This window comes from Gekko japonicus, unplaced genomic scaffold, assembly GCF_001447785.1.
Source record: "Gekko japonicus isolate JY-2015 unplaced genomic scaffold, Gekko_japonicus_V1.1 scaffold143, whole genome shotgun sequence".
NCBI classification, from domain to species: Eukaryota; Metazoa; Chordata; class Lepidosauria; order Squamata; family Gekkonidae; genus Gekko; species Gekko japonicus.
In genome coordinates, this window is record NW_015175974.1 from 1,750,402 (window position 1) to 1,765,848 (window position 15,447).

At 42.0% G+C, this 15,447-nt stretch overlaps 1 protein-coding gene across 1 annotated transcript in view; it reads left to right on the forward strand.

Annotated features, from left to right (window-relative positions):
* Positions 1 to 2,359, forward strand: part of SBF2 (SET binding factor 2) — a 339,576-nt gene extending 337,217 nt beyond the window's left edge. Inside the window, exon 42 of the mRNA XM_015426108.1 lies at positions 931 to 2,359. Coding sequence (XP_015281594.1) covers positions 931 to 1,029 — 99 coding nt within the window. The 3' untranslated portion in view covers positions 1,030 to 2,359. The remainder of the gene's footprint in view (positions 1 to 930) is intronic.
* Positions 2,360 to 15,447: the final 13,088 nt, after the last annotated feature.

Here is a 15,447-nt window from a genome sequence, read left to right on the forward strand (position 1 = left end):
TAACCCCAAATCAACATGAGTCAGGGGTGGAGGGAACCATACCTGTTACCATGAGGCTGTCCTCCCATACTACTCACTTGGGGAAGCAAAATGACTTGAGACAGCCCTGCCTTATAGCTAAGCAGAAGGAAATAGACATGGCTTGCCTGCCTCTATTTTCCCCTCCCCTCTGCCACCCCACCAGCCACAGTCGGGACACTCACCTGGAGCTTCCTTCTAGAGCTCGTTGTATTTCTTCCCACAACGGGCCTTACTCCTAGTTCATTTATAAACCAAGACAGGACTTCCTCAAAGAGTTTCCTTGACTCCCCAGCATGTATGCAACATAATATAGCATATATGTATATATCCTAGTTCATTTATAAACCAAGACAGGAATTCCCGAAAGATTTTCCTTGACTCCCAAAATGGGCTTACATATACAGCTCCCCAGCATGTATGCAACATAATATAGGCATATGCGTGGTACCCTTGTTGTGATCCTTCTGCTCCTCAGAACTGAATCCACAAGTGTTAACATAAATTCTTTTATCACCCATTGTAAGTGCAAGATGTATGTGCGTACATGTGCATGGGCCCTCTACTTCTGCCTTCCCACATTTTATATATTAGATTGACAATAAAAAGCACGCTTTATAGACCTTTGCCAGTCCTTAGAGCATGCTGCTTTCAAGTCGCCAGCTAGAAACACATGAAAGTGTGTCGTATATGAACCTGAGTTTGGCTGCAGCTCCTTCATGCATATCTATGGCATGTATTGAGACATGGATTTCATTTTCATGTGTTACAAACTGTCACTGAAAGGCGTATGAGAGATGAACAGTAAATCCCTATGCTGCATGAAGCATGAATTGGCCCTAATACTCTCTTAAGTAAGCATGGAAATTATTATGCTACATCATTTTTATATCTTTAATTTTTGTTTTATAGCTGAAGACAAGCAAGCGTGTATATAATTTCTGTGCCCAAGATGCACACAGTGCCCAGCAATGGATGGACAGAGTACAGAGCTGCATTTCAGATGCATAACAAGGAATCTCCTGGCACTGCCAGCTGCAGGAAGGAAATGCTCTCCATATACGTGAGAAAGTAATGTTTGATTGGGAGGGGACCTTTTTGCAGATCAAGCAGCCTTATATTTCAGCCATAAAAACTTAGGACATCATCTTTTCTTAAGTATGTAACGTACGTAGTTATTTTTTCTCCAGTTGGAGGACACTCAAAATAAATAACCACTTTGCCTGAAAAACTTTCTCTTTAGTAGGGTATCAAGTTGGCTGAATGGGCAGCATTGCACTGGGTTGTCTTTAATCACAGAGTGAATACTTTTTCCAGACATTCTGTTTCCTACTTGGTTTACCTGTAAAGGAAATAATTGAGAGAATAATGATTATAGTTGAAGGCTAGTAGCCGTTACTTAGAGAACATCGTTTCAACTTATAAGTCCTGTAAGTCTGAAAAACAATAATAGGCAATACAAAGTAGGGACAGAAGTTCATGGTGCTTAAATTTTTACATCAAAAACATTTAAAGAATTATTCCTTCTCTGCCAGTTGTTTGGGGTCTTTCTATCTCTACAAGTATCTTTCACTGTTGCGGTTAGTTAACCGTCAAATGCATCCTTTTTACTTTGAATTCCTTTTGCAGAGCAACAGTGGAAATAAAATTGCCTGAACTTTTTACAAACACACTTAGGTAGGAGAAAAAAGCCTCGGAAGTATAAAACTTGTATATTAACTTATGTGCTGTTCTGCACACTGTAAAATGGAATAACACAATGATAAATGCACTAAACAAAACACTTGCACTGAAACCCTTGATAGCAGACATTTTGAAGGACTGATTTATTTATAGCAAATGCTTGCTAAATAAACAGCAAATGCAGATGATGAGCATGTACATAATTGGGCTTAATATGTGTGATTTGATACTTTTAAAACATTTTTGCACATGAATTGGAAGAATGTTTTTAGATTTTTTACATTTGCTAACATTGTGTTTCTTCATCTTAAATTTGTTTGAAGAATGTTGTTTTTTTACAGTCCAAATTAATACAAGTTTGACTTGCTACAGCCTGTGATGACTGAGTGTGGAGTCTCTAGATAGCACTGCAAAAACTTCAGTGTTTTTATTTCAGATATTAATATGTGAACTATAAGACTAATATGTTTGTATATACAAGTTGATATTTTCTAGTGTTTAGTCATGTTGCTTGTAACACTTGAAGTAACCAAACTGACTTCTTTTGTAGGCTTTCAGTTGCTGAAATTGTTTGCCCTTTTTAAAACTACTTCTTGGCTTTTCTTCTTTGAGTAAATAGTGAATACATATTCTACACTGCACACAGAATAGGAAACAAATCTGTTTTTAATATTTTGAAGAAGCAATGAAGGATTTTTCTAGCATTTTCCGCAGATAAATTGCCACCTGTGAAAAATGGTGTTTGCACATTCATGTATTTGCTTTGTATATGAAGTACTTTTATATGTACTTTGTAAAATAAACATATTGTTTGTTCTGTTTGTGTGCAAATGTACACAACATTACATAAATGGCTGTACCTAGACCATTTTAATTATTTTATGTATGTTACATGACTCTTGTATGCTAACCAACTTGTAATAAAGATGCTTCTTATGAAAACATCCCTTTTTTAGTAGAATAGTAGCCAATATTTTACAGCATTTAATTGTGCAATTAATTTATATTCCAATGCACACAGTAATAAAGTTTATATTTTTCTACAGACAGGTACCAACTTACATGTGATTTTTTTCCCCTTAAAGTCGTTGTCCCCCAAAAACAACAAGAACAGGAAAAAAATCAAAATCTAGCAACTAAATTGAAAAGAACACACACACGCACACAAGTATGTGTAAACAAAAATAGAACCACAGTGGTGGCAGATCTACACATAAGTTTCTATAAAATCTAAAAATAAGTCCATACGCAATTGTCGTCTATATGCCATGCATTCAAATATTGATACAGTTCCAAGTTCTTAATCCCTTGATTTACAGGAGGCAGGCATTCGTCTCTCGTGCTGTAAATACAAGTCCTTTAGGTGTAAGAAGAACATGGAGGGTCCATTTTCATTGACCGTTGGTTAGACATTTAAGTAGTTTAGAAGCATCCTCAAAAATCAATTAACATTCTAATACAAAATTAATGAGTAATAACCTCCTCCCAGAAAAACCAAATGACTTGGCATACCCAAAGCATATGTTTAAGGGATGTGTCCTGTATCTTACAACTCCGACAGACACCTTGCTCAATCCTTTATTAAAGAGCCACTGTGGTGTCCAGTATATACTAAACATAATTTCTTGCTGAATAAGTTGCAACTAAAGATCCACAGAGAAAAGCTATAAAGGCCATTTCCCATTGCTTTGCCAAAGCAAGGGGGATCTAGCTCTTTATTCCATTCATTCCTGAAACTCTGCCTATCGTATTTATTAATCAGCATCAAATATTTATAAACAAATATTGTAGGCCAGCCACAAAATGAGTCTTCAGAAGTGTGGCCCAGCCACTAGGTGGCCCTAGGTAATTGCCTAGGATGCCAGACTGGGGGGGGGGCAGCACCAGGGGAACCAAAAGCAGGCAGCCCCGTGGGGTTCCAGTGGCTCAGGGCTCACTTGTCTGCTGGAGCCAATGTGGCAGGAGAAAGTGGGGGAAACTGCATTCAAACCTGGAAGTGAAATGATGCTCTATGGCAGCATCAGCAGGCAAGTAAGCACCAACCTGCCCGGCTGGGTGTCCTGGGAGAGAGGGGGGGGGGGGGGGGGGGGGGTCTGGGCCAGGCTGGCTAGGGCATGAAAAGCCCTTTGGCCAGCCATGCAGAAGCCCATCTTTGTACATGTAACGATTCCTGGGGATGGCTAAGTGAAAGGACACAACACTGGAGCATTTTTTTAAAAGGAAAGGATAAAATAATAGCAAGGATAGAAACAGAAGAATGAGATGGAAAGTGAGGAACGGAGTAAGACTAGAGAGTGTTAACAGAGATTACTCCGAAGAAAGTGTAAACGTAGAGGTGGCAGAGATTAGGAACATTAGACAAGCAAGTTTGCTTGCCACAAAAATAAAAGCGAATGGGGGAAACGATGCTTGAGTGTATTCTGTGGTCAGCTTCACACCTGCAAGATTACATTGTCAACTGTTTGTCAGTGCGTGTGAGTGTATGCAGATAATATCCAGGCAAGTTGTCTGTTCAGTTTTAATTCCAGTCTCCTTCAGGATCTGTTCAGGTCGCTGCAGCAGCCAGTAGTTATTATGTGTGTGTAATCATGCAAGTATTTTGGCTGTTTATGAGCACCAAGTGCTCACTTTAGAGGATTTGAAGTGCTGAGCTAGATTTTTAGGAATCCTCATTCATGCCGAGAATAACTATCACACCTTCTACCTGGCCTACTGCCTACATGAAGTTTATTTCTTCCACACATTTGGCACCCACGTGAGCCAAAGTCTAGTTCTGTCACTGCATTCTTAAGCAACAATATAATAATGGGTGTTTCCCACCTTTGGTGGACTTGATTCTTAATATAGCTTCCAAATTAGGACACAGCAGATTATTTGATTCCTTTTTAAAAACTGGCAGCGCCTGACAGCACAATGCAATATAATATTTACCTAGACTGCTTTGCAAATATTAGTCCCTGCTCTCACTTGGTGAACTTCAGTCATTTTTACCTTTGCCCTACTTGAATCATCCTTCCATGCTTTGCATTCTTTCCCCTAGTTCAAATAATGCTGTAAAATCCATTAAAGCCTTATTTATGTGACTAGCAAGCAGGACTGCCAAAGAATTTTGGATAATCCAATATCTTACATAGCTTATATTAAGACACTGTAGTGCATAGAAAAGACATAAGCGGCATGCAGACGTCGTGACAAGCTCCAGTTGAACTCTGATGGGATGTGAAGACGGCTACTGTTTAAGTGAATCCCTTGTTCCCTTTCTCTTTCCCCTTCTCTAGCTTGCAGGTTTTAACGGAACACTCCCTGGTTTGATCTCCAGATGCAGGTGCAAGTACTATTCTCCTACAGTGATATGAAATAATTAATCATGATGACATCCAGTCTTGCCAAAGCTGGAGGTGGATGTTTTGCAGTAAAAGAGCGGCTAAAATTGCTGCTCAAGCACCTGTCAGAGAGCATATACAACTCTCTTGCAAGGTTCCTACTGAGCCAGGAACTTCTTAGCTGGCTCACCTGGCAGCTGAGATTCTTCACCAAGCAGCCTTGAGGATGCTCTGACGAACCGTTTAATGCTAGAGTTGGACAGGTCATTTAGCTGTTCCTGATCCTCCAGCAATTCCAAGACAATGAGAAGGAAGTTGTCACAGGTTGTTAATGACAGAGTGAGAAACCAGCCAGACAGCAGTGTCTCCCAAGAGGAAAAATCAGACATCTCCAGAAAACATTTATTATTCTGTCAATGACGTTACCACTTTATGCTAAGGGAAGAGAGGTCAAAAGAATATTTCTCTTCGTTTCCCCCTGGCTGTATAAATTGTGTGATCAGTCTGTCAGCTGTTCATATTCAAGGTGGGTAACGCATTTTGCTTGTGGTTGTTTATGGTCAAGGTATTCCCTGTAGGCAGGACTCTTTTTGTAGAAAAAGCCCAGCAGGAACGCATTAGCATAATAGGCCACACCCAACAACAGAAACTCATTAGCATATCCAGCCACACCCATGAGAGCATACCTCATTAGCATATTAGGCCGCACCCCCGTGTTACCAGAAGTGTCGACATCCAGCCACACCCACCTTTTGCTCCTTATTCTGTTTACCTTGTTTGTGGTCAAAACCCAGGGCCTTTTTTGTAGCAGGAACTCCTTTGCATGTTAGGCCACACACCCCTAATGTAGCCAATCCTAATGAGTTTCTGCTGTTGGGTGTGGCCTATTTATGCTAATGAGTTCCTGTTGGGCGTGGCCAACTCGGGAGCCAGCCGGAACTCCGTTCCTGTGCGTTCCTGCCCAAAAATAGCCCTGCCTGTAGGAAACATTTTATAAGCAAGAAACCCTCTTTATCATAAAGGCAACCTCATTTTGCAGTACAAGCCTCAGGGGTGTCTTACAAGGATCATTAATTCACAGAACCAAGGACCTGACCTAACCTTCCTCATTTGCCCAGCACAGATACAGAATCATATTGGGGGGGAAACCCACATCAACTTCCCACCCCTCTTGTTCCCCACTCCAAACATTACCAGTGTGGTGTTAGACTCAGCCCCGTGATGATGTTCATATTGCACAAGGCCCTGCATAAATCAGGCCTTACGAAAATTACTGTCTTCATTTCTGGACCATTCAAGGGACCAGAAGCCAAGCACAGAATTCTGCCCTCTTATGGAGGAGGGTTGTAGCTTAGCTTTTTTATCTGGCACATAGCTTTCAAGTGAGTGATACACATACATGCATGTTCTGAAAGGGCTTACGCTCTGTGAGAGCCTCTATAAATTAGCCGTTGCTTGGCATTTCTGAGAATTTTATTTATTTTACTTCATTTTTTTTACCACTACCAAAAAAATCTTATCCAGAGAGAAAACAAAGCTTTTTATACTTTTAAATGCTATATTAACAACAGGGGTCCCTTCCTGCAGGAGCGCACAGCAGCGGAGCTCCGGCAGTAAAGAGCCCAGGGGGCGGGCACATGCAACAAGCCCCACCCCCTGCTCCCAGCAGCCCTCAGTCAGAGCAAGAAGCAGCCAGGTAAGTTGCAGCTCCCCAGTCCATAACACTCCAGTGGCACCTTTAAGACCAAGTTTTATTCTGGTACAAGCTCTCCCTCCTCTGTGAGGACTGATCTGCACGTTCCCCCGTTCCCCCCCCCCCAATAGCTAGCAATCCAAAACAGTCCAGTGGAGCCTGAGCGGTGGGTGTTCCCTTCTGACACACTTCCGGTGATGTCAGGGGATGTGGCATATGCAAATGAGTTATGCTAATGAGCTCCTGCACCTCTTTTTCTACGAAATGACCCCTGTCTAACAATATAACTGAGATGCCTGGAAGTGCAAAAGGTGTATTTGCCACAAGATCAGCTTCTCAAAAATCAGCCGTTTGGGCATTGTCTTGCCTTCCCCACACAGCAAGAGGGTTTCGATGCAGTACAGCACAGCTCCTGCAAAAAAAAACAAAAAAACCCTGCACCTAGATTGACAGTGTGGGCTCCGTGGTTATTATCATTACTCACCAGGGTATAAATTCTTACTGAGTTATAGCGAACATCAAGTGATTTCCGTGTAGAAAATAAAAAAGTATTCTCACAACTCAAGCATCAGCCACAGAGCTCTCAGGCTGACTGATACCACCCCCTCAAGCATGCTGCTGTTCATATATACAGCAGATCACAGATGTCCTTCTGTGTCCTAAGTAAACTGAACTGGCCTGAATCATGACAACTCATATTTTGTGGGGACACGCAGGCTGAAGTGATTCTTGATGCTGCCATATCACCCCAAAAGTAACATCCAGACTTCATTTGCTACATCTAAGAAGTCATAAAATCAGATTGCAAAGCTTTGGAATCTCTCTAGTTTCCTTATTTTATGGGCCTTTGAGATCAGTCAATCTTTTCTTTCATTGTTCGAAGCCATTTTTAGAGAAACTTTTGCCCTAACTGTTATCTTTTAGCAAGCGTCTCTCATTTTGTAGTAGGGATGTGTAGCGATGTTGGAAAAATTGTCGTTAAGGAAGATGAAACAGAGCCAGGAAGAAAGGAAAGTTAGTTCTGTGACAGTATGTAAAAGCCACGTCCTTGACCTAACCACGGGTAGTATATTAACACTGTCAACATGACCCAAAGGTCAGACAACAATCTCCAAACAGCAACCACCACTTACTTAAGCACTTGCTTTAAAACTCTCTGCTGGTCCACCTTGCTGTTCCAGCCATCTGAACGTGACTTCTGGCTTTCATATTTCCAAGTGGAGGTGGCCTTATTCAGATAAACAAATATAAGGTCAACAGTCGTGTTAGTCTGACCCGCAATCAACAGTCATACAACTTATAAGAATTGCTGTACATATATTGTGCTCTGAAGCATTACAATATGATACACAACTTAATAGAATATAAACCAAGGTACAACGTCGTCTCAGGATTATTTACCAACGTTTCAAAAAATGAATCTTCTTCAGGAAATTTTATAGAGGTGCCAAAGCTCTCATTTTCATAAAAGCTAGACAACAAGTCTTAAGCATATCACGATTCAGATAGGACGCTGATCTCAATTAACACGCAGTGTTTTTTTCTAGATCCTAGCTGATCAAATCCAGTCTCAAGCCACAGACAAGAGGCCTTAATATCATGGCCTGAAACATCTTATTTCCTCCTACCCTGGCCTTTTTGCTTGTATAACATCCAATCTGATTAGCAATTACAGAGGACTCAAAAGCTCGCACAAAATTTTTAATGATATTTTGGTTGGAAAAGAATTAGTTCTGAGATTTTCCTGTGAATCTTCATGGCTACTTAGAATCTCTTCTTTAAAAAAACTTAATTTGTGTACCTGGTACTGTTTGTTTCACGGGAAAATTTAGTTTGAAAAGCTCGCAAATTTGTTATTTATATATTTTTTTAAAAGCAAGTAATTATTTTATTCAACACAAGTGCACTTAAGACATGCTGAAACCGGTGGCTACTTAGAATCTCTTCTTTAAAAAAAAAAACTTAGTTTGTGTACCTGGTACTGTTTGTTTCACAGGAAAATTTAGTTTGAAAAGCTCACAAAGTTGTTATTTATATAATTTTTTTAAGCAAGTAACTATTTTATTCATTACAAGTGCACTTAAGACATGCTGAAACCGGTAGAAATAGCTGTGTTCAGCTCTGTGCCAAGTTGTGGTCATCGTCTTCCAACAGCTCTTGGAGATGAAGAATAACCAGGGGCTCCTGTGCAATGATACTGGATTTTGCCAAGTTTATTTGCAACCTGGAAATAACCTGGCCACTCAAAACAAGTGATTGTAGTTCCAGTCACCTCAATTACGGGTATGTGTGTGTTTCTTTTACAATGTACTTTACGGTTCACTTTTTGAGTCTGACACTCCCCTGAGAATCAACCATCTGGAAGGGCATTAAGAATAAGGTACTATGTGCTGCGGTGGCTCAAGTGGTTAAGACGCTGAACTGCAGGCTGTGGAAGGTCAGTAGTTCAGCAGTTCGAGACCCGGGTGCCGCATGATGGAGTGAGCTCCCATCTCTACTTCCAGCTCCTGCCAACCTAGCAGTTCGAAAGCAAGAAATTGCAAGTAGATAAATAGGTACCGCTTTGGTGGGAAGGTAACAGCGTTCCGTGCGCCTTGGGGTTTAGTCATGCCGGCCACATGACCAAGGAAACGTCTTCGGACAGCGCTGGCTCTTCGGCTTTGAAACGGAGATGAGCACCGCAACCCTAGAGTCGGATTCGACTGGCTTTCGAGCAAGGGAACCTTTACCTTTACTATGTGATAATCAAAGTTCTTACCTGGCTACTGGATTTGACTCAAAGGCATTCTGTGCATTCAGTGTACAGAAGTGATGACATCTTTCTAGCCCTCTGGGCAGACCAAAACTTTGGGCTTTTTTGTTTGCACAGTTTCACCTTGGCACTCTTTTATAATAATACTCCATGCACAGTATTTTGTCAAGTTAGGGAAGAAGCTCATATCTATAGTGAAAAACCCTTTGCCAAAACTTGGTGATAAAGGAAGGAAAGCACATTGCATTCTTCCTCTCCAAAGGTCCTATTTTATGACTGTAGGTGTTTTTACAACATTTGGCAACTGTTATTGACTCAGGGATTGTTAAGAATTCCTACCAAACAGTGGTTAATTGGGTTGTACCAAGCTTCAGGGCTCATCAGCTATTAAACTGGACTCTCTTCCAACACAGGCACCCACACGCATTTTAAATTCTGTCCTGTTTGCTGCAACATGCCTTAGTTGTAATGCTTTCTTTATATTGCTAAGCAGTATTTGATCCCTGCCAAGAAACTCATAAACAAAATAACACTAGTACAATGGTTAAAAGTTTTTTAATTAAAAAATTCATAGATTCCAGTCTGTTTATCCAATATGCATAGTTTGAGATAGATTCAAAAAGGTCTAGTATAGTTTCTGTGGGTGTTTTTAAAGGGTTGGATCTAAACCCTTGCTTGCACAAGCAAGAGGGTACTTCTAATCACACGGGGGGGGGACTTCCCCACAATTTCTATGGATCATCCCTCCAGCTACATCCCGCCACATCCCACGCTGTTCCTTACCCTCTGAAGAATCTTTTGGGGGATGAAATGTGCTGCAACTGGAATGGAGAGGTGGGAAAGCTCAGAGTATAATAGATTCTGCCTATTGTACTGACAGCTGCAATGTTACCTTTGTGTAGGCAACTTCTCATAAATATGTAAGACTAAATCTGCAACACTGAGTTCAAGAACATAATAATCAAGGACAACCTAATCCTACCCAAGGCCTGGTGATGGGTCCTTTTCTCCTTTCTTATTTCCTATTCCGAGAGGTAGTAGTCTAGCAAAACAAGAATATAAATTAAATGCATGCTATAGACCGCAAAGTGAACCCTCAAAGCTCTTGCAGCTGTTGTTTACCACTGTGTTGCACATTCTGGTCCTCCATGTGGATCTCTGGGGATGAAAAATTCTTCACAACAAGCAAAGAACAGAATTTATTATGTAACTGGTGAGAGGCGGTAGTGAAGGATATGAGTAGGAAGTACAACTCAACAATCTACTTCACGCGATTCTTGCAAGACAATAGAACTTCTTTTCTGCTTCACATCCCAGCTTCCCAGAAGGACTGAAGTTGAAATATGACCAAAATATCAGTCATCTGTCAGAGAAAAGAAAATGTACACAAGCCTTCATGGAAACACCAAACTTGACAAAAGAAAACCCCCAAACCCAGGGCTATTTTTGGGCAGGAACGCACAGGAACGGAGTTCCAGCTGGCTCCCAAGTTGGCCACGCCCAGCAGGAACTCATTAGCATAATAGGCCACACCCAACAGCAGGAACTCATTAGGATTGGCTACATTAGGGGTGTGTGGCCTAACATGCAAAGGAGTTCTTGCTACAAAAAAAGGCCCTGGGTTTTGACAACAAACAAGGTAAACAGAATAACAAGCAAAAGGTGGGTGTGGCTGGATGATCACACTTCTGGTAACATGGGGGTGCGGCCTAATGTGCTAATGAGCTGTGCTGTCAGGGGTGTGGCCTAATATGCTAATGCATTTCTGCTGTTGGGTGTGGTCTGTTATGCTAATGAGTTCCTGCTGGGCTTTTTCTACAAAAAGAGCCCTGCCCAAACCCAAACCCCATTCTGCACCAAAGAAAGGCGTAGAGAGGACAAATTGCAGTCGAGATTGCAAACAGACGACATAAGCAAGCATCCCGGGGGCAACTACAATGGAGATACAAGTGAAGACCGCCATATGGTCTAAAGAGTGAAGTGCCCTGGAAAAAAAATATAACTTGGAATGCAGCTTCTGTGGAATGTCTGTCTACCATAGATGGACAGGAAAAAAAAGAACATTTCATGTACTATGTGCATTGCTTAAGGTTGGCCCAGGATGTTTGCAACACCATGTGACCCAAGAAAAGCTTCCCAGCATCGTTTGTGATGTATCTTCTGGGTGAGGAGCTCCTTCATTGGTATTCCTAAAACTCCTGTCGTCCTAAACAACTGTTAGGAATGTTTGTTTTAGTTGGACTCATCCTGTGAAGGAGACAAACTTCTTCAAGTCCCCAGTCTCCTAAATGAAATTTAAAATCAAAGAAAAGGATGAGCTGAGAGCTGTTTCTCTGCTATGAATAGTGCCCCAATGAGCGTGCACTCGATATCCCTGTACACAAGCAGCATCTTGTGCACGTTGCTGATGGGGATCTGTGATGTTCTCTGAGTTCATCAAAGCCCAAGTGAACCGTCCATGTGCTTACTTTCATACAAATGGTCAGCCACATCCACAGCAGGTATCATTAATAGGTTACGAATACAGATGGATTGGGGCCAGAGGTTATAGGGCAAGGTTGAAGAATAAATACTTATTTGTAAAACAGATTTAAAGGTACCACAAAACAAGATTCTTGGAGCACAAACTACTGGAGGTTCTCCTCGGCAAGCCCAAAAGCTCGAATTCATTTCAGTACAGCTTCTGTACTAGGGCTGATAGACTGGCCTGGTCTCACCGTGGCCAGTAAAACTACGTACAACAGTGCAATCCTAAACTGACCTGAATGGATTTGGAAGGGTGAAACTCTGCCTATGACTGTACTATAAATAAACTATGAAAGGACAATGTATACTTGCTTCCTAAAGGTGGTGGCCAAAAGGCTCTCAGTGTGCCCATTTCTTCACTGCTGTTTTCTTGAGTGGTGTTACCAGCTGTAACAGGAAAATCTAAGGTCATTAAATGAACTATTTCATTTGGGCAGAAAAGGAGAAGTTTTGTTCTTACTGACCTAGGTCAACACAACCACTTATGGCACTGTACTTAATTAAGAACCAGAAACAATATGATTTTATTCCATGCACACAAATATCTGACAGCCTACTCCTATTGGCAACTCTGCATGACATTGCCAGGATCTGATGCTGGCCAAGAACTATGTGGTTTCCTTCAACTCTCCCCTGTGTTCCACAAATGCGCAGAGCTATTCCATCTGCAGTCACGGTAGATATAATAAGATCACATACTCTGCAAGACTCTGTGCTTGTAATTTAGAATCAGTTGACTCGGTTCCCCATATCCTTCTTTATTATGTCCAGTATGCTGATATACGTTCTAATCTTTTAGACTCAGTTTTATTCAATTTCTCAGGCCATTTGGTGTGCCGTGATGGTGTACCGTCTTCTTAACGACTTGTCACCTGAAATAACGGAAAAAGTAGCCCTATTTTTAAGTTTGGTAATCAAGGACTGATTAAAAATTGTTTAACTGCTTATATTTAAATTATCCTTGAGATTATCCTCTCTATATTTGCTTTTGCTTACTGTGTGTATGGATAACTTGATATATGCCAATAAAGGCTTGTTGTTGCCTTCAACTCTGTTTTGATGTTGATGCTCCTCTAGATAGAAACTAGAAGAAGGCTGCAGTTCTTCATGTGGAACAAAATGTAGTGCTACTGCAGAGAAGCTGCGGGCAGTCTGGGTAGCTTCCCTCTTTGGTGGCATCCTGGGAGATTCCCACCCCCCTCAACACACACCTTTGCATCTGCTGCAAAACTATACAGCCGTCATAAAAGGAGGGTAAGGGCCTTCTTGCTCCCCATGGATAGGATTGGGGTTTAGCAGCAGCAGTAGAACTCTTGACTTGCACCTTTGAAGCTTTAGCTGGGTTGGGGGTGGTGCTATATTTTTTATAAGTTTCTTAGTAACAGTAGCCTCTGACATCAGAGATGGGGCTTTGTGTGGGATTTGCAAAATCAGCTCATCACTCTTCGAGAGGAGGTTGGCTTAGTTCCAGTTCCGTTGACCATAAATATCTGGACATTTGGGATTTTCCCTTATCTTCAGTCCACAGCAGAAACGGGTTCACAGGAGGTTGGGCACAAGTTAAAGACTCCTCCAACATCTTATTGCTGGGAGCAGGGCTCTAGTCGGGGGGGAGCTCTCAGGTACGGAGCTCCGGAAGAGAACCTCTAGGGGGCGGGGCGGTCACGTGGTGAAGCCCCGCCCCCTTCTTTACCCCGCCCTCTGCTTCGATCCTCATTCCGTTTGGGAATGAGGATGAAGCAGGAGGGTAAGTAGCCGGGCCTTCTGACACACTTCCGGTGATGTCAGGGGGTGTGGCCTTCTGTCACTTCCGGTGATGTCAGGGGGCGTGGCATATGCAAATAAGTTATGCTAATGAGTTATGCTAATGAGCTCCGGCAGCTCTTTTTCTACAACAAGACCCCTGGCTGGGAGGAACTCTGCACATGCTCTGAAGAACCTGATACAGCCTAGGTAAAGTCTACTTAGCTGAGTTAGTTCAACTGTCATTCTTTTTATTTTGAAATTCTGTGTGTTGTGTTCTTGTGTGGTCCCCCCCCCCGTATTTTTGGTTCGGTCCTTTTCCCACCCCTTTTTGAATCCAACCACCCTTTTCACTTTTCCCCCTCTCGTGTAATAAAGCTTCTTTTAAAAAATAAAGACCTTTTTTGGCTTCACGTTTATGATCTGTTTCTAAGAGCTATTTCTCTGAATCTCTTCCCTGTGTGCCAGACCACACAATGCTATGTAGTTGGTTACAAGGTATTTTCTAGGGTTTCTACCCTGTCCCTTCATTATTGCTCTAGTTGTGTCCTAGAAGGACACCTTCTCAAAAGGTCAACCTGGATGTTCTCAGGGGTCCCTGAGTGGTGGCACCTGGTTAATAGGGTGTTTTCCAGGGAACTCTTGGTCTAAGGGAGTTTCCCAGCAAAGAAAGACACCATCCCCCCTTCTTTCCATAACAATCATGTTATCTAATTATTGCTACCACAAGACAAGATCCTAAATTTTGTTGTAGTATATAAATAAACGTAGGGTAACCATGTTTTATTATCACCACAACAAAGAGATAACATCTAACCTTAATGTAACCCTAATCCAATTTCTCATAGCTTCATTATTGCTTTTAAAAGCTCTGTTATATTGAATATTGGAACCAGTCTAGAAAGTAACTACTTAAGAAATGAATTCATCAGCCACCACTTAATGGTGTGACGTTAGCATGTAAACAAGCAATGACAAGAATTTCATTCACATCTATTTCTACATTATATAGCAAAACAAACTCGGATGTGAAATGATACGTTTGTACTTCTCCGGAGGATCTAGGCCCTACGGTAACTTGGTGCCTGGGATTTGCTGAGCTCTGGTTTCGGACCTTCACACTGTAACACTAAACAGGATCATTCCATTGTTAATCTATTAAATTCAATGGACTTAGAAAGGCATAACGCTACTAGGATTGCACTGTAAATGTAAGAACAAGAACCCTGAATTGCGCCCTGAAACAAACTGGCAGCCAACACATTACTACAAAAAAAACCAAAAACCCACTGGTAAGATGTAATATATGCCAGAACGGGGGAGGACAGCGTGGATGTGTGATGGTTGTACCAGGGGTCATTTCCTGCAGGAGCGTACAGGAGCGGAGCTCCGGCAGTTAAGAGCCCAGGGGCCAGGCACATGCAACAAGCCCCACCCCCTGCTCCCAGCAGCCCTCAGTCAGAGCAAGAAGCAGCCAGGTAAGTTGCAGAGCACCCCCTGGTCCAAAACAGTCCAGTGGCACCTTTAAGACCAAGTTTTATTCAGGTAGAAGCTCCCTCCTCTGCGAGGACAGATCTGCATGTTCCTCCCCCCCATAGCTAGCAATCCAAAACAGTCCAGTGGAGCCTGAGCAGTGGGTGTTGCCTTCTGACACACTTCCGGTGATGTCAGGGGGTGTGGCATATGCAAATAAGTTATGCTAATGAGTT